Genomic DNA, 18,243 nt, shown 5'->3' on the forward strand with positions numbered 1-18,243 from the left:
TTGTGACGGCGGCGGAGTTACAGAACTATTCATGGACGGAGGCTTGTATATTTAGGGTATTTGCGTCGGGAGCTTTATATAGGCGGAAAGGTGAGGTCGGTGGAGGCCTGGTGGCCCCAGTCCATTCCTAGGCGTGGGTCAAGGCCAGCCCGCGCCTAGGGTGGTTTGGTCGCCTTGCCCCCCCCCTCCGTCTCTGCTTTGGACTCCGTCTTCGCTTCGGAAAAATAGAAACTTTGGCTTTTGTTTCGTCCAATTACGAGAATATTTCATGTACTACTTTTCTGAAATACAAAAACAACAGAAAACAGGAAACTGGCACTGTGGCATCTTGTCAATAGGTTAGTTCCGGAAAATGCATAAAAGTATCACGAAATGTAAACAAAACATACAGAAATTGGTGTAGAACAAGCATGGAGCATCAAAAATTATAGATACGTTTGCAACATATCGCCTTCCATCAACAAAACCCTCTCCTTATTCATCTTTCATTAGTTGCTCATATTCTTGTGAGTGATAATCTTGTGAAAATGTTGAACCATTCATAGCTGACATGAACCGATCATCATCAACACTAAAATTAACCAAATTTCACAGAGTTCAATCTGAAATTTATACTTGATCAGTTATAGTCATCTATTAAACCGAGAAAAACAAAAGGAAAAAAACAATTTTGCTTATTCCATCGAACGCATTGGCTGCAGCTGTCGGCGCAACCTCCTCCGCAGTAGTCGGTGGCGTGGTTGGCGGGTGGGGAGGGAGGAGGCAGTGACGCCTTGCTCGCTACCAACATTGGGAAGTTTGCCTCGTATTTTTTCGAAATGGGGGAAATATCGCCCTAGCTTTTGCATCCAAGGGATGCACACGGCTTTTTTTATTAGAATATTCACAACACCTTACAAGAGCAATACAAAAGATCAAACTCGAAGCCGCCTCGCTAAACCTACAGAGGGATGAAGGTGGTGACAATTCACCAAATCACATCAACCAAAAACCAAATGCCTTCCCAGGTCGCCCAATAGCATATGAGAAGCACATCCAGTCAAGCAGACTCTCAACATACGCCAACGCACACGCCATAGAAGTTGCTACTGCCGTCTTCCTCGACTCCATATTCAAGAGAGATCATCGCATTGACCATGCCAGGTCTGCCATCGATGCCGCCACGGCGCCAGATGACTCCACCATCCTGCGCGAGTCCATCACACTGCATCCGTCCCAAGACACCACTGCACCATGCCGCGGCGACACGACGACGCCGACACAGCAAAAACACACTGCTCCACCTCAGCACCACCGCCATCCGTCGTCTGCTCCAAAAACGATGCCCCCAACAGGGAGAACAGCCTTGCGTGCCACCATCGTCCGATCCGGGAGACCCGGGTCTAGGGTTTCCCATGTAGCAGCCCAGGCGAAGAACGCAGACTGCAGAGACAATGCCTTCAACAAGGTAACGACGAAACACGCCGCCATCATCCGCCATGACCGAAGTTCGGGCCGGCTTTCACCGGTAGCTGCGCCTCGCCATCGGGAGCTAGGCGACGGATCGCGAGATCCGCCACGGCTAGCCACACAACTAGCCGATCTCCTCCGGCGAGAGAGAAGACCACCACCGTGGTGCCACGGTCAGCGACACCAGACGCCCGCCACATGCCACCAGGTCGACGTCGTCCCCGCCATCCAGGGCCGCCGCCCTTGGTGCCGTGGTCCCAGACCTTGAGGAGGAGCAGTACGAGATCCGTCCCCATCACCGTCTGCCCGGCGATGCCGAGGCGAGGACGGAAGGAGAGGACCGCGCCGCCGGTTCCGGGGCCGCGGCGCCGCCCCCATCACCGCCCGCCCGACGAGGCTGCGGCGAGGAAGTGAGGAGAGGCCGCGCCACCAGCCGGGGCCACGCCGCCGCCGCCATCACCTCCCGCCCGGCGAGAGGGCCGCGCCGCCATCATCCTCCAAGTATTGGGGCCATCCCCCCATTGCGGAGGCGAGCCTCCATCCGCCGCACCAGGGGACCACGCGGCGGCCTCTGGGGACGACGAGGAGGGGGGAGGGGAAGGCGGTGGGGGTAGGGTTCCGCCCCGAGTCGTCCTGGAGGGGAACGACCCGAGCGGAGTCTCTATCTGACCTTTTTCGAGCGGAGTCTCTATCTGACCTTTTTCGAGCCGGGAAGTTTGCCTCGTAGCATAATGCTGATCTTCTGCCAAAGATTCACTTCAGCATGGTGATTCCTTATTGGCTTTGCGTTGGCTGCTAGCGGTGGCGCAAGCGACTTTGACGATCCCGGTGTGACTTGCGGTTGTGGAGCCACGAACATCTGCCCGTGGACAACAGCGGGGAAAGGGTTTGCAGCGGCAGCGGATCGGGTGGCTGTAGCCTGTAGGAGGCGGCGGAACTACTCCGACATCTGCGGTCAGATATGAGATGAATTGGGAGGTTGGGGGAGTGGCAGATCCACCCGGTATGGCCAGAATTTGGCCTGCGATTGTGGCGGAGGGAGGGAGCATGTCGCACGCAGGTGGCTTCAGGATGGCGGTTGGGTTGTGCGTGCGACTTCAAGTTTTCGGCACTCCCAAGTGTGTGCTGCAAAGATGCATCGCAGAGAGGAATTGTTTTGCCTCGTGCCGCAAAGCGGTTTTTTGGGCACGGCCACCGTTTACAATTGTTGGAGATGCTCTTATCGTGTACTCTCTGTTCTGAAAAGTCTACATTTTGGACCTAAAATTTTTCATGAATTAATCTACATTACAGATTTATAATTAACAACTACACATAAAACGAAGCAGTTAAGCTCTTTCTATTGGATGTCATTATTCTTAATGTAGTTTTGATTGGTTGCAGTAGTAATAAATATAGTGCCGTAGTTTTTCTGATTTTTCTAAGATGTACTCCCTGTGTGTCATTGCTTAATGGCACACATATTCAGGCATCCATGGTTTCAGAAGCAGCCACACGACCGAGGAAGCTTTCCCGTCGACCGGATCTTGGCCGCCTTCTGCCGGACCTTGCCCTCGGCGGTCCTCTTCTTCTCCTCCGCCGTCAGCCTCGACGCGGTGGCCACCTTGTTGATCCTCTTCATCTCCTCGTTGTACTCCTGCAGCGCCTTGGCTCGCTTACTCTCCGAATCTCCCTGCAGTGAAAAAAATAGCTTGAGAATCATGATCCGAAGGAATGCAACGGCAAGCTAGAACATAGCCGGGATGAGCTCCGAGCAGCGGAAAACCTCTCTGGGTTCCTTTTGGCGCCTGGCCTTGGCCTTCTTCTCATCCTCCCATTCGGCAATGGTTTGCATCGTCTCATTGTACCTGGAGATTGGCAGTACACAGAATGGCATTCAGTTCCAGCCGTGATTAGAATTCAGAAGAGCATCGGTGTTTTCAAATATGTACTGTACTTACTTCATCTTGATTCTCGTCATCCTCTCCTTCTCCCACGCAGCCGCCATCCTCTCCGCGTCACTCGAATAAGCCGGTCCCGATGGCCTGCCTGCCGGCGGCGCCATCTGGTTCGCCGTCTCCTGCTCGTATCTCCTGCTCTCTTTCCTCTCCCGTGGAAACGAGGCCCTCGGGTTGAGAACCTCGGGTACAGCCGGCCTCTGATTTGCTTGCTCCTGCTCGAACTTCCTGCTCCTCTTCCTTGGATCTCTCTCCAGGCTGGGGACGGAGTCGACCACCTTCCCCACCACGTTCTGGCCAGATGGAGCTACACCCTCCGGCTTCTTCTGCTCCGGCATCTTCACCGGCCTCCGCACCGAAACATTCCCTGAAAATCCACACATGTTTTTTTACTTTACATAACTCTTTTTATAATAAAAAACTCTTTTGGAAAAAAGATTTCACATACATACCTCGTTGGTCGTCATCGCCATCTTCAACGAGCTGCTCTTTACCGCTGAACCATCTCGAGATCTTGCTCCCATCAACTGGCCTCTTCATGCTCTCGCCTCTCCTGGGAGGTGGCAGATCGAGAGGCGGGGCTGCGGCGGCGGGCACATGGACCGGTACCTGCTTCTTCCGAGATGCCACTCTTTCTGGAACAGGTTTCCTCTCTTGAGATGGCACCTTCTCCTCCTCCATTGCAGCAATGGCGTACGCCACCGCTGCCACCGTTGCCGCGTAGGCAGCATCGTACTCTTCACCTTTGCTCAGTTGCTCTGACAATGTGAAATCAACATTCATTTTTTCAAGATGACATCCGCGCGCAACACAATAAACTAGTTGAAAGTGCAGATCGATGGTGGGGGTTTGTACTTTCTACCTCTTCCGAAAAGCGCGCCTTGCTGCTGTGGAGGCATCGTTCTGGTCTGGCCGCCGCCCTGGTCTTCCTGTCCTACGCCAGAGAACCGGACCCTGCAAAATAGCGCATATATCAGTTGTTTGAAAAAAAAACCTGAAAGATATAAAAAGATCTTGGGAAGTAGTGATGCTGAACAACGTAGCTCTGAAGGTCTCCTTCAAAGCGATACCTCAATTGTCTCATCCCATCATCCATTGGTGCGCAGCAAAATGTGGGAGAACGGGGGGCCCTTTCGTTTCAGGTGCAGCCTTATGCTGTCGAGCTTACAAGCTTATGTCCTAAGCTAAGCATTGCATCATATTTATATATGTACATCATAGGGAGGCTTAGAGAGGGAGAGAGAGAGAGAGAGGGAGGACACGAAAGCTGCTATCTTGGATGCAAAGCAAGCAAGCCAAGGAAAACTGGGATCGCTTTTGCTGCGCTGACAGACTTTAAGAATCTGGCCGGACCTCTTGCCTGGAGTGTGATACTGTCAGTATTCCTCCACTCCTCCTGAATATTTGCGCTGATTCTTACCCTCGTCATGCAATTAAATGAATGTTACACGTATGAGTTGCCTTGGCGTTGGATGATTTGTTGAGGAGTAACTTGTAGGCAGATGGTTGATTTCTCCGGTGGCTTTGAATCAACCTGAACGAATTCTCGGTTGTTGCTTGAGTGCGAGACCTTTGTCTCCCGTGGCACCCCACATCTTCCTTGAGGTGCATATCTTGCTAAATCTGCACCTTTAGGTGATTAGGTCCTGACAACTAGCTACTAGTACTTGGGATCTATCCAGGTCTGCTAATTAAGTTGGATTCACAACTCTACTTTTGCAGCTGCAGCTTACCATGACTTGGAGTTGGTATCATCAGGACGCCGGTTCTGTCAACTGTTGCTCTTAATTTCAACCAAGGAATTGCATCGGAATCAACCAATTGAAATTCACTCGTATCGTATACTTGACATCGTAATTGTTGAGCTCTGGAGTAACCTTAACAGCTAGCGCTCTCACCTTCACCAGCAACAGCCTCAACATCCACAGACAGCTACTAAGCGGCGGGCGCTATTTGTACCGACCACTACGGCATCACCAGACATAGCTACACTATTCACTCTGCAACACCGGTAGTGCAAGTGAGGATCTTGAAGGATCCGGATCTCAACAGGTCCCCCAGGACCGCATAAACTACAAATGTTGCGTAAAGGACAATGTTTGTGATACTAGCATGCTAGTTCGATGCTTATCCAGAGACAAATAAAGTTAGCAAAGCATTTTCCATGCACTTCAAATCAATCAAAAGAATCGCATCCTGACTCAGCAAATACTTGAAAAGGACACAATTATTAATAATGTTTCATCATTTTGATCAAATGTTCATTTGCAGAGTTTGGATATCTCTGGAAAGAATGATGGCTGCTTTACAAAATACTTGATTTGATCAACGGAGAGAACAATAAGCACTTCAGAGTGGTAAGATTACAGGGCAAGCGGGCAAGTAACAGTAAGATAAATATGGATCTATTTCTTTGACAACTAGCAATGGATTTCTAGTCCTTTATCCATCTTCGTTTCCTAGGATGTCCTTGCTTCGCCATGTAAACACGGCCATAAACCCAGCTCCTTCTAGGTCCAGACAGAGATCTCTGCGAAGGGATGTCAAAAAAGAAGACCGGATATGATATTTTACACTGTCACAAAATATACTGTATAAATTGTTAGGTTAGTTGAAACTTCAAAATCTGAATTTAGGCTCTTTTACTTATTTTGAAGTTTCATTCAAGTGCGTTCAAAATAGCCGGTTTAATGAAAACTTCAAAATCTGAAGTTAGGCTCCTTTACTTATTTGAAATGTCCATTCAAGTATGTGTGACATAATACTGTATTGATTGTGAGTGTCAAATGTGGCACATGGAAGAGCCAGGACGTGCTTAACTATCACTCCATTTCAAGAGAGTACTAGTAGATAAAATGGATAGCAAAGTTTGTTACGGTGCAAGATTTAAAAAAAAATGATTTTTATTCAAGCATTGTTAATTACCAACCTAAATCAGAGTCACATTGCTATTTCCTACTGCAAAAGCTGTATGAAAATGAAAATTACAGGTAGTTCACATACCTCGATTTTAGTACGGTACTCCAACGGGCACTCGCAGACATGGCATTCTGCCTTGTGGGGTGCTTTAACGGATTTATCCGTCTTAACAAATGCAAAGACCTAGCATTAACATTCTTTAATTACTCAGATGAACAAAAAGATGTGCTCCAAGAAATATGGATCGACAATTTAACATTTTTTGTCGGGTAAACAATTTAACATTAAAGGGAGCCATGTCGGGCTACAGCTAGGAGTGAACCTGACCTGCTCTCCACAATTTGGGCAAGATCCTTTTAGTGCAACCACATTGTTTGTCAGCAAGCCTTGGAGTGCACCAACTGAACACAAAGAGATGATTTACGATTTGTGGGGAACACAGTCTCACAGACTGAACATTAAACGGGTACAGCTGGTAATGGTAAAAAAATAAGATGACTACTTAAGAACTGTTCTTACATGACGCAGATGCAATCGGATAGCCAACAATATAGCCCAACCCGAACAAAACCATGTCGTTCGCCCTGGTTATCCCGTCAAGGGACTTGGCGCCATACAAGAGAAACCTCGTCCCGAACGCATCCCCAAACGCCCGGCTCAGAGTGTTGAAGGTTGGGACCAACAAAGCGGAGGTACCGAACAGGAGCAGCAGCATCCAGATGCTCGACAGTGCCATAATCAACGAGTTGTCCTCCTGTCCTACACCCAAACGCCAATCAGAACAACGAACCGTGAGTCTGCATGTCTAAATTAAATGGGATGAAGTGTGTGATAGAGACTGGGGTTAATCTTCAGAGAAAGGTTACCTCGGCGTCCGCGTACGCCGACTGCCGCTTGAGGCTGCAGCGGGGGTATTTTACCACCGACGGGGAGCCGTAGACCCGGAGCTTGAGCTGGCAATTATTAAGAGGACGCGCGCGTGATTCGGTGGAGGAAAATTGAGCAGCAGCAGCTGGTGTGTGCAGAGATAGGTACACGCGGAATTTGGTTTAAGGCTTGTGATGTTTACCTCGACCTTGTCGAACATGTCGTCGACAATCAGAGGCTCGCCACTGTAGTATGAATCCCTGGCCTGCCATGAAGGACGTAGGATTATGCAATTAGACATGGTGATGAATTGGCTCAAATATACAGCAGGCCGCACTGCAGATCAGTTTTTTTTAGATCAGTTAGCAGTAGAAACATGGTGAACACTATCGATCAAACTTTATTGTTGCGTATTAGTTACAGAAACAAAAAAACGTTCCAGCTTTGCAAGTTCCTAACTGTAATGGAACTTTCTAGTAATTAACTGGCCAGTGGGATAATCTGATGGGATGGGAGCAAGAACAGGAGCAGAACCAAAGATGTCTGCTTTTAATCAGTTACCACTCGAAAACATGGTGACGAGTATCAATCAAAGTGAAGTGTTGGGTATTGTTAACGGGTTCCTAACTGCAAGTCTGTAATGGAGCAAAGAAGAGGAGCGAGAGCGAACCTGGCGGTAGAGCGCCTCGAGCCTCTCCTGGCTGGCCGTCTCGATGGGCCCCACGTAGAGGCACGACGGCCCCTCCCCCGCCGCCGCCGCCGCCGCGGCTCCTGCAGCGCCCAGCCCCACCCGTGGCGCCCGCGGCCGGCCGACGCGTCCGCTCCCGGGGGCCACCGGGGCGGCGGCCGCCATGGACGACGATGCTCCTATCTCTGTGACAGATATGGAATGGTGGTGGTGGGAAGCGAGGCGTGAAAGAATCCGGCGCCGGATGCGTGGAGGCCTCACGCGCGCGCGGCGGGAAGCGGACAAGAAGACTCGGATCGGTGGCTGTTGCTTCTTGGGAACGAACGCCGCGCGCCCAGGAGAAGAAGGAAAAATACGTGTGGCTGCGATAATTGAGCTTTCCGATTTCCGACGAGCCAAAGTGGTAAACAATAGATTTCCGGCAAATTTTGTCTCGACGCGCGCGATCGTATCTATCCAGCCAGGAGTTTCCGAATAAATTCTTACGTGCAAGCAGGGCCGGTCCTGAGATTTTAAGGGCCCAGGGCCAAACTAAAACTTAGGGCCCTAGAAGCAACAAATGGTAATTTATAAATAAACATTTTAGAAATAAACATTTTAAATGGTACATAAAATTATTATAATATTAATTGCGGATAATGAATGCCTGTTCTCAAAAAAGTTTTCATCATTCCTAGATAAAATTGCAGATGTGGTATGTAAAATATCCATCTTACCAATTATCACGTCAACTCTGACTAGAACCACGTCATGGTGCTAAACTCCATTGGTCCTCTAGCAGTTTTTTTTTTCAAGTATAGCAACCTCTATCTTTAGGGATTTGCTAGTTCTGAGCTAGCTTTGTGCTTGTCAAGTTGTATATCATTAGATTTGCTTCGTGATTCGTGTTAATTAAGACTTGTAACATAAGTTATAATTTAAATCTATTAATATCATTTGACTGTGAACGAAATTAGCTCTTGGTGGAGTGAGAAATAGACACACCCATATTTTCATGCAGAAATCTTTGAGCAAGCCTATGGGCTTCTTTATTTGACTCGCTCCAAAATTTGGCACTTCTCAACTTTTTTTACCGTGACTTTAATCTTGTTTTTTAGTTGAAACTGATCTCTCGTTTGATGTGCGCATAAGGTGCTAAATCCTCCATGCAGCAGTTTTAATTACAGTACTATTCCTTTTTTAAGGTGCGGTGTGTTAATTAGCTGCAACAGCCCGACCCATTTAATCACCAGATTTTTTTTTGAGCGGAACTTAATCACCACTTCACCAGATGTACAGGCGTATAGCAAATTAAAAGAATAGGGCCCGAGCTGACCAAGAAAAAAAGCCTAAATAACCAAAGGGCCCAGCCCACTAGGTGCATAACGCTTCGTCCTTAGAGAAAACCTCGACACAGGCTGTAATGGCGCCCCAGATGACCTCCGCCGCTGCTCTTAGCTAGCCAGGACTTGGGGCCCCTCGGTCTCGGGGGCCCAGGGCGGCCGCCCCCCCCCCCCTAGGGCCGGGCCTGCGTGCAAGTGAACACTTTAACAGGAAGGGGAGATAATTGAAATATGACAATTTTTCAAGGACACAGCTAGCTAGCATCCGGATGCTAGTTTGTCCATCTTAGCATTCACCCCTAAAACGAAATACTTTTATATCCGTAAAAGGAAAGTTAAGGACAACTCACGTGAATCATCTAAAAAACAGCACATGCGCATTTAATTTCAATACAAAGGAAATAAAAAGTCATTACTCTTAAACTGTGTATCGGAACTGCATTCCGTTTTCACTGTTATGCCCCTCACGATGAGATCTTCGAAACAAGATCTTATTTGTATATGTTTCGACAATTTTGATTTTCGAAAAGCAACTTTGTTGCTACGGAAAATCAACTTAGTATTGTAGCAAAGCAACTTCCTACAAAAAGTTGATTTGACTATTTTTCACTTTTGCTATCTTGCACCCGGTTGTTTTTCAATTCGGCAACAATCGATTTTTTTCTTCGCAGATTGTCTGCGTATACGATCGCTTGTTTTCTATTTCCTTCCTTCGATTTTTCTTTTGTGGTGTGGATCGCTGTTGGTTTTCTCTCCCCTTTTTGTTCGCTTTTTTTTTTTTTGCTTTTGTTTTCGGGCTGATCAAATGTTCTCTTTTTTTGGGATGGGCTTTTAATAATTTTCCCATGCGATAATACTTGGACGTGTTGGCCATTTGGACTATCATTTTAAGCTGTTGCTGCGTGATAATGATAATTTTTCTTTCTCTAACGTGTGGGCCATTTTACCTCATTTTTGTCTAATCTTTATCTATCTTTCAATTTGACTTTTATCTTTCCAATTTCTCATGTACTCTCTTTTCTCTGTTCCACGCCCTTCCACAAGGTGCGGGGGGGAAAAGGCCACAGAAGTTTCTCCATCGCTGCATGTCGAGGTCCGCTGCAAAAATTTCATTCATCGCTGCGCGTCAACAACAAGGCCGTGAGCGTGTAGGAGATTCGCGTGTAGGTTTCTAGCTAGATGTTTTTGCTCTCTAGGGTATTGTGAACAGTGTGTGGATTTTCCCTCGTGGATGCTTATGGATGTTCATGTGCGGGTGAAATCAAGTAGCCTCAAGTGGATGGAAGTGTTTTGCGTATGTTTTGGGCAGTATTTTAGTAGCATCATGTGTCAGGGGAGTAGTCCCATGAGGACAATTTTTGGAGGGGCGGGGGTGGAATTGTTCAAATGGGCAGAATAATGGTGGATTTCGTCCTTTTTTCAGAGTGTTTTGCAGCAGTTTTATACTAGAATGAAGTGTTGTATAATAACGTGCAGTTCCTTGTTTTACAGTGGAGATGCTGTATATGCAAGGTGATATAGCTGTATGTACAGAGTGTGTACTTTTGTATGTAATGTCATCTACACTACTATACACACAGGTCAGGTTTACACTTTTTTTGGTATATATGCCATGTATGTACAGGTGGCTTGTAGTGTAGTACGAGTGTATATAAAAATTTGACATTTTTTATATACAATGTACTTACCTTTGTGTATCTACATTTATTTATTTTTGTATATACAGTGCTAGGACTCATTGCTTACAATGTATGTACATTTTTAATGCCCACAGTAAACATATAGCAAAATCCTAAGAAAATTGGACTGTACAGTACTTACAATGTAACAGCACCCTAAATCCTAATTAATTTTAGCCTGCACTTTTACATTTTTAATGTCCATTATAAATATAATGCATGCTAAATCCTAAGAAAATTGGACTATACTTACAATCATATTAGTATGTAATTACAGTGTAACACCACTGTAAATCCTAGATATTTTAGTCTGCACTTTCATTTTCAATGCTCACTGTCAATGCATGGTAAATCCTAAAAAAGTTGGTATGTATTTACAGTGTAACATTACTGTAAATCCTAAGTATTTTAGCCTTGCACTTACAGCGAAACTCCACTAACTAAAATGAGATTGACTGTACACTGAACTTCCATGCCATGCTAAGAAAACTAGTCTGCACTTCTTTGGTTCGCCAGAAATCTCCTCTTTTTGTTGTTTGTGTTTTCAGAAGACAAGATCAACGTTGATGTCAAAAAGGTTAACCATGTTGCTGATCCACCGAAATATCATGTTGATGGGGTGGTTTTGTATGTTGCTGGCACATGAATGGACAAATTTTGGCTTCATATTCAAATGGAGAAACAAAGATTGTCATCGGGTAAAAGAATCTGGGAAGTTTTACGTGAGATCCATGATGCACATTGGTTTCTTTCGTGGCCAATCTAGATCTTCCTTCTTTCCCATATCTTTCTTCCATCTTCTTTTTTCCGATTCCAGACAATGAGGTATTCCCTTTTTCCGGTTTGCTGAGAAAAATGGAAAGCAACAGACTTGTTGTTCAAGAGGCAGACGAGATGTGTAGCTTGTTGGATTGTTTAGCCCATTACTTATCGTAGGGAGATTCAACACAGTCCCGGTTTTTTCTGCTCGCCTGGTATTTTAATCGAGGGAGAAACATGACGAAAACAAGCAAGAAAAAGGGAAAGTAGGAAAAATAAATAAAGACACGTCTTCTGATTGGTTAAAAGAAATTCGAGTGTTGACGAAAATAAAAACACTCAGGTGCTAAATAGATAGTCCCCTATTTTTTGTGTACTTTATATCCAACTTAGTTTCTAAGATACTTACTTAGCAACAATGCACAAAAAAATTATGGCAATGAGACTTGCAACATTGCACTACTAGTTGTCCACCATAATTTCCAGTATCATTGGTAACCATATAACTTGTTAGTAACAAAAATGCAACTTCGTAACCGAATAGTACACAACTTAGACGCGGTGGTAGGCAACTTAAACAAGGTGAAACTATAATGGACAATGAATGCAACTAAACCATCGTTGGCATACAACTTAACAAGAGTGTATATGCAACTTAACAAGAGTTAGCATCCAACTTAATACTAGTAGGTATACAACTTATAAATAGTGGGTATGCAACTTATATTATCTGTGAAGTAACATTTTACTGCCTACAAACATGAATTAGCAAATGTGTTGACTGAATTATTTATTGTGTGTGAAAATACAACTTAGCTCATATGTGGAACCCATAATACCGCAAAGAAAAATACAATAAGTCACATGTACGAAGAAACAAATGTGTTCTCTTCGTGGCAGTTATCACCTCGAGGTACACAACTCTATCTTGATGAACACAAATGTGGCCGATCCCACGAGCCAAAACACAAGGCGCTATGCGAGGTGCAAGAAATCGAATGGGACATCGCTTTGATACCAATGGTGCTTAGGTGGGAGCTCTAGGATGGTGCCGAGATGTGGGTGTTCTGTCTAGATCGGCATATGTCAGTAACAAGAGCGAATTGAGCGAAGTGAAGAGAGTTTGTGACATCGCGATAGGAAACTCGTGCAACTTAGCACTAGTTGTAGACAACTTAGACGAGGAGTACTGGTACTTACAGGTACGACCAGTTGTTTCCACTCTCGCGTAGAGGTACACAACTTCACATATGGGGTACGCAACTTATCACCAAAGGTGTATATAACTTAGCAACAATGTGTATGCAACTTAGGACTAGTGGTATATGAACTTAGAAATAATGAGTATGCAATTTACTACATATGTGAGTTACATGGGGTATATAACTTAGCACAAGTGTGTATACCTTAGAGATAATGGGTATGCAACTTAGTATATGTGTGAAGCAACAATTTACGATCTACAAAACACAACTTAACAAATTTGTGAGCGAACAATTTATTGTGTGCGAAATACAACTTAGATCACAGAGGTAAATTCACATATGGGGTATACAGAGCAAAAGGGTATACAACCTAGAGATAATGGGTATGCAACTTAGTAAAGGTGTGAAGCAACAATTTACTGTGTACAAACACAACTTAGTAAATGTGTAAGAGAACAAAGTATTGTGTGCAAAATACAACTTAGCTTATTTCTGGAACCAATTATATCATGACGGAATACGACTTAACACATGTGTGGATAAACAATTTATTATCTTCGGGGCCACTACCGTTGCGAAGTACAACTTCACCTCCATCAACACAGAACCATGACCCAAGGACGATCGCAAGCTGCAAGAAGTCGAAGGTGTTGTCGCTTTGAGATCAGTGGTGCCAAACCATCCGTGGAGCCAGGCCGAATAGTGGCGGGACAGAGCTAGCACAGGACGATGAACAAATGGGAGATGGATAAATTTGGGATATCCCATAAATCATAGGATTTTATCTAGAAAAATTGGCATAGGATGATTTATTTTAGATTGTTTTGCTAATTACTGCAAATGGATGGATCTTGCAGAAAAACATGCAAAAGGAGGATAAGGCTCTTGTCCATCTGACCATCTCCCATTCTCCCGTGCGTTTCAGAGTAATTCCTCCAATTCTTGCCACATGTGATTCATTTCGCTTGCCGCTAGCTTCGTCCTAGCAGTTGCCACCGTAGTGGTCACCGGCGATGGCTCCTCCACAGCCATGGTCGTCGTTCCGAGGCGAGGGCGAACAACCACTCTACAGCACGGGAAGTGCGAGCATTTTCTTCTAGGGCGGCTCCACGACCCCGTCTATGGGAGACTCGGGCGCCGAGGCCCTATCACGGGAGCGGTCCGATGAAGTGGAGCGGCTGCCAGCGGCGCAGGGGTCACCTGAGGGCGTCTCTATGGCCATGATCGTCGTTCCAAAACTGGGGCGTACAGGGACTCGGCGGCGCGGGGAAAAGCGCATGCATCTCCTTGCGGGCGCGGCTCCCGACACCGTCTATGGGGGACCTCGGTGCCGAGGCGCTGTAGCGGGAGAGGTCCCATGACGGGGAGCAGCTACCTGCGGGGCAGTGGGAGAGGGAGCCAGCAACGGGGAGGAGGTCGGAGGAGGTGGGTTTGGGGGAGAAGTTGACGGCGGCAAGCATTCGTCGAGCGTGAAGAGGGACGGGGGCGGTGGCTTGGCTGCGGCTGTGGGCGTAGCGTTGGCGGCGGCGCCCCAGGGGGAGCAAACCGTGGTGGGAAGAGATGGGGAGGCGACGTCCCGAAAGAACGGGGACCAGAGGCATGATCGAGTCGATCCGACGGCCAGCGCGCGAGTGCTCGTTCAGCAAAGCAGCATCCGAGCACTTTTTAGCATCTGGGATCTACAAAACATAACTTAACAAATGCGTGAGAGAATAATTTATCGCGTGCAAAATACAACTTAGCTCATCCGCGAAACCAATAATACCATCGGCAAAATTCAACTTAGAATAAACCTGAAGCAATAATTTATATGTTGTAGAATGCAACTTCGCAAAATTGTAGGGGATAATTTGTTGATCCAAAACTGCAACTTAGATCATACATGGTACCAATAATACTGCCGACAAAAGTTGAGGGGATAAATGGTGCATAATATCCTTGAAGTTGAAGGGCTAAATTGCAAAACAAGTGAGGAGATAAGATCCGGAATGGATTCACAACGAACTGTTGTGGCAGAGCGCCGAGCGCGGCCTCGCCTGCTCCTCCGCGTGAACCCCGTCCCTTCGCCTCCACCTTCTTGCAAGAGCACCGCCGGCTCCTGCTTCCTCTGCCGACGCGCATCCTATCTTCCGACGCGCCTCCTTGCATCCCCAACCTCCTACCGCATTTGCCGTCCTGCTTCCCCTACCGCCACGCCATCGCGTCGTGCCGCCGCCAAGACCTCTCCAGCGTTTATCTGATCGATGTAATAGCTCTGCCTCGTCGTTTCCTCCATCCCCGCTAGAGAATCAGCCTGAGCCACCGAGCGCGCAGGTCGACAAAACGCGATCACCGCAGACGCGATGGCCGGGGCTGGGTCCCTGGGGGCGGGGATGGGGTCTGGACCGGCTGCCACGGGGCCTAGAGCGGCGGCGCGCTGGGGATACGGTCCGGTGGCGCGCAGGGGAACCTGCCGGTGACGGGAGAAGCGGGCCGACGACGGGCGGCGCGTAGCGCGCGGGAGAACCGGGACGGTGGTGGGCAGCGCGAGGCGCGCGGGGAACCAGGCTAGCGGCTGGCGGCGCATCGGAAGCCAGTTCCTGAGGCTTGCGGGGATCCTAGTAGGTGGGGCGTGCGGGACGGAGCCAGGTGGGATTCTGTCGGAAGGAAACTCACGACGAGTTTTGATCGGCGGATCGGACGGACAAAATACGAGTGCTCAGAATGCTAATCAGCATCCAAGCACTTTTTAGCAATTGGGATTTTTCAATCAAACGTGTGTCCTAGAAATTTGCTTTTCAACCAAGATTGGTATGTCAATAATTTAGTGTTACCTTTTATAAAAATTGCTAAAATTGTTGCATCATTTTTTTTTTGCGAAAAGACCCCAGATCTATTAAAAAGGACCAAGTCTAGCAGTACAATCCTTAGAAAACATAGATATTACAACCCAGTCCCTGAAGATCCAGCACCTCGCCGTCGCCGCCGCGAGACAGAGACGCGTCGATCCGCCACTGCCACCGCACTCCTCACGAGTCGGCGCCTCCTTGACGAAGAGTAGCCTTTCCGCGGTCGGGAAGTCACCATCCTCAGTCTTCCGACTCGCACGGCGGAGAAGAGAAACGCTGGAACACCGCCAGAACCACACCGTCGCCAAGACCACCGATGACCAAGCCGTCGATGTCGAGCGTTTTCCTTGATGATCTGAAGCCCGGATCTCCTGTACACCCAGCACCAGCCTCCCGCCGATGCCGGAGAAGGCATCGACCGAAGGGAAGCGCAGCTGCAACCTAGCAGCCTCGTCGGGGACGACGCTGAAGAAGGGAGGCCACGGAACAGCAAAAGGACGACGCCGACCACCCCACCTTGCCGGTGCCGACCACAAGCCCCATGTCTACAACGTCGGAACTCAGATCTAGGGATTCCCCGTCCTCCCGCCGCCGCCGCGGCCGGCGGAGGACGAGGAATCCTACAGATACGCCGGCGGCCGCCGGGAGAGCCCGAGTCGCCTCTTAGCACTGTAGAGAAAGAGAGGGTTCCAAAAATTGGGTGAGTGTTTTCCGCAAAATTGTTGCATCATTTAGAGCTTGCTTCATTGATCACAACAAAATATTTAAGAAAATCAATCGCAACATAATGAAAAACCAACAAACACGACAACATAAAATTAAAATTTGTAGCATGAAGACAACATCTTAGCCATATGCCCAGATTCCTCCTCGAAATAGGCTTTCGCCCAGCTATATTAATATAGCAACCAACCGATACATCAAGCACGCTGGGGCTGCAGCACAACCAAGTCCAAAAAGAAAAACAAGAGAAAACAAAGAGAAAACAAAGCCAACACCGGCAGCTTGACAAGAACAAGAACAACTCGCAGCCGCTGCGCCCTTCGGAGAATGCCACCACACTCCTAGCACGCCGAAGCGCCGCGTATCAAGCAACACCTTCAACTAGGTAAGTGACGACGACGCCACTACCGCCCGGACTAGTCCTAGGGTTTCCCCCGATACGCGAAAGGGATTGGGGAGGAGGGACTACCGCCGCCCTTCAGGAAGGCAAGGCGACACCCGGAGGCATCACCGCGACAATGTCGGGCCTGCTGACAAGATTTCTCCCATCCACCAACCCACAAACCCGGACGATTCAATGTGCTCCACCAAACTTGCCGCCCACCAGCACGCGCCACCGCGATCCTGAAGCCATCCTCGCTGTCGCGCTGTGGTCGTCGGAGCAGGGCCGAGACGTAGAGACGAGAGGCAACCAGGTCGGGGGTAGCAGCACCTCAGTCGAGCGGGAGGGAACTACCTCCACCGCCTTCGCGGTAGCCGACCGGACATGGCAGCGAGGTCAAACCCGCCCGGCCGGGTCCAAACGGGCCCGCAAAGACCCCACTACCACGTTGCAGCAGGTTGGCCGGAGCGCCGCCGTCACCAAACCACTGTCGTCGCACCTACTCCACCTCCAGGGAGCACCACCGGCGCGCCATGCGCAGCCCTCTAGCCCAGCCCCTCCGGGTCCCGAACTGGGCCCAGATCTGGGCCGGTCAGGCCCTGCCCTGGCCGTCCGCCTGCGCAGCTCCGCCGCCAACGGCTGCCCCACCACTCCTCCACACCACCTGACGCACGGGTTCCACCCCGCTGCGCCAAACCGCTGGCCGCCGAAGTGCACCGCCGCCCGCCAATGTCCCCACACCCCCAGCGCCGCCACGTATAAGGACGACCCCGCTGCCGCCGGCTCCGCCCAGGCAAGGCCCGCCGGCACCCGCCGACGGCGGCGACAAGGGGGGAGCGCGAGGGGAAGGGGAGCGCCGGCCGGGAGAGGGTGCGGCCCGGCCGCCGCGGAGGGGGGGGGGGGGGTGCGCGGGTCGCGGGAGAGAGAGGGATTTTTTTCGTTGTTAGAGATGCTCGTATCACCGGATGAAGATTATCACAACATGTCACATGTGTGTGCATATAGGAGAGGAGACACGAGGTTGCAACACATTGAAAGACCCTTATGGCCAACGTGAAAAATCTCAATTATACTGACTTGTAGCCATCAAATCGGACGCACCACATTCATCGTTTGGCGATCACCTACCGCAAGTTCAACTCAACGGTGCATCAACGAAGCCATGACGGACAAACATTGGCGAATTTCCCGTTGGCATTCAGGAGCGCATCAACCCGAGATCTAGCACGATATATATTTTCTGGTGGGCCAAGATGCTCGTCTAGCGGGTCCATGATGTATGTGGGTCACATACTGGTTAAGTTAACCTAGGATTGTGTAACGATTAGCATTGCCTCGATGCAAACACCGGCGGAGTATTCTTCAAAGTTTCCCGAAAATACCTATATTTTTGAAAGAAATATAGATATTTTGGCATTTTGTTGTTGAGATGACGAATAGAAACACTACTTTCATGGAAAATCTTTGGAGTTGCAATCACTCCTT

General features: G+C 48.5%; 2 protein-coding genes across 2 annotated transcripts; both read right to left on the bottom strand.

Moving 5' to 3' along the window:
• Positions 1 to 2,653: 2,653 nt before the first annotated feature.
• On the bottom strand, positions 2,654 to 4,285 carry LOC124649358 (titin-like). Its single transcript, XM_047189004.1, has 5 exons — positions 4,249 to 4,285; positions 3,839 to 4,144; positions 3,390 to 3,753; positions 3,215 to 3,296; positions 2,654 to 3,121 (listed from the first exon to the last, which is right to left on the bottom strand). The coding sequence occupies exons 1-5, from the start codon at positions 4,283 to 4,285 to the stop codon at positions 2,930 to 2,932; spliced, it is 981 nt and encodes a 326-aa protein (XP_047044960.1). The 3' UTR covers positions 2,654 to 2,929.
• Positions 4,286 to 5,770: 1,485 nt separating this feature from the next.
• Positions 5,771 to 14,973, bottom strand: LOC124646913. Its single transcript, XM_047186954.1, has 9 exons — positions 14,824 to 14,973; positions 14,075 to 14,504; positions 7,843 to 8,312; positions 7,375 to 7,437; positions 7,172 to 7,258; positions 6,825 to 7,059; positions 6,633 to 6,706; positions 6,390 to 6,488; positions 5,771 to 5,916 (listed from the first exon to the last, which is right to left on the bottom strand). Exons 1-9 carry the CDS (start codon positions 14,971 to 14,973, stop codon positions 5,821 to 5,823), a joined length of 1,704 nt encoding a protein of 567 aa, XP_047042910.1. The 3' UTR covers positions 5,771 to 5,820.
• Positions 14,974 to 18,243: the final 3,270 nt, after the last annotated feature.

This window comes from Lolium rigidum, chromosome 4 (genome assembly GCF_022539505.1).
Source record: "Lolium rigidum isolate FL_2022 chromosome 4, APGP_CSIRO_Lrig_0.1, whole genome shotgun sequence".
Lineage (NCBI taxonomy): Eukaryota > Viridiplantae > Streptophyta > Magnoliopsida > Poales > Poaceae > Lolium > Lolium rigidum.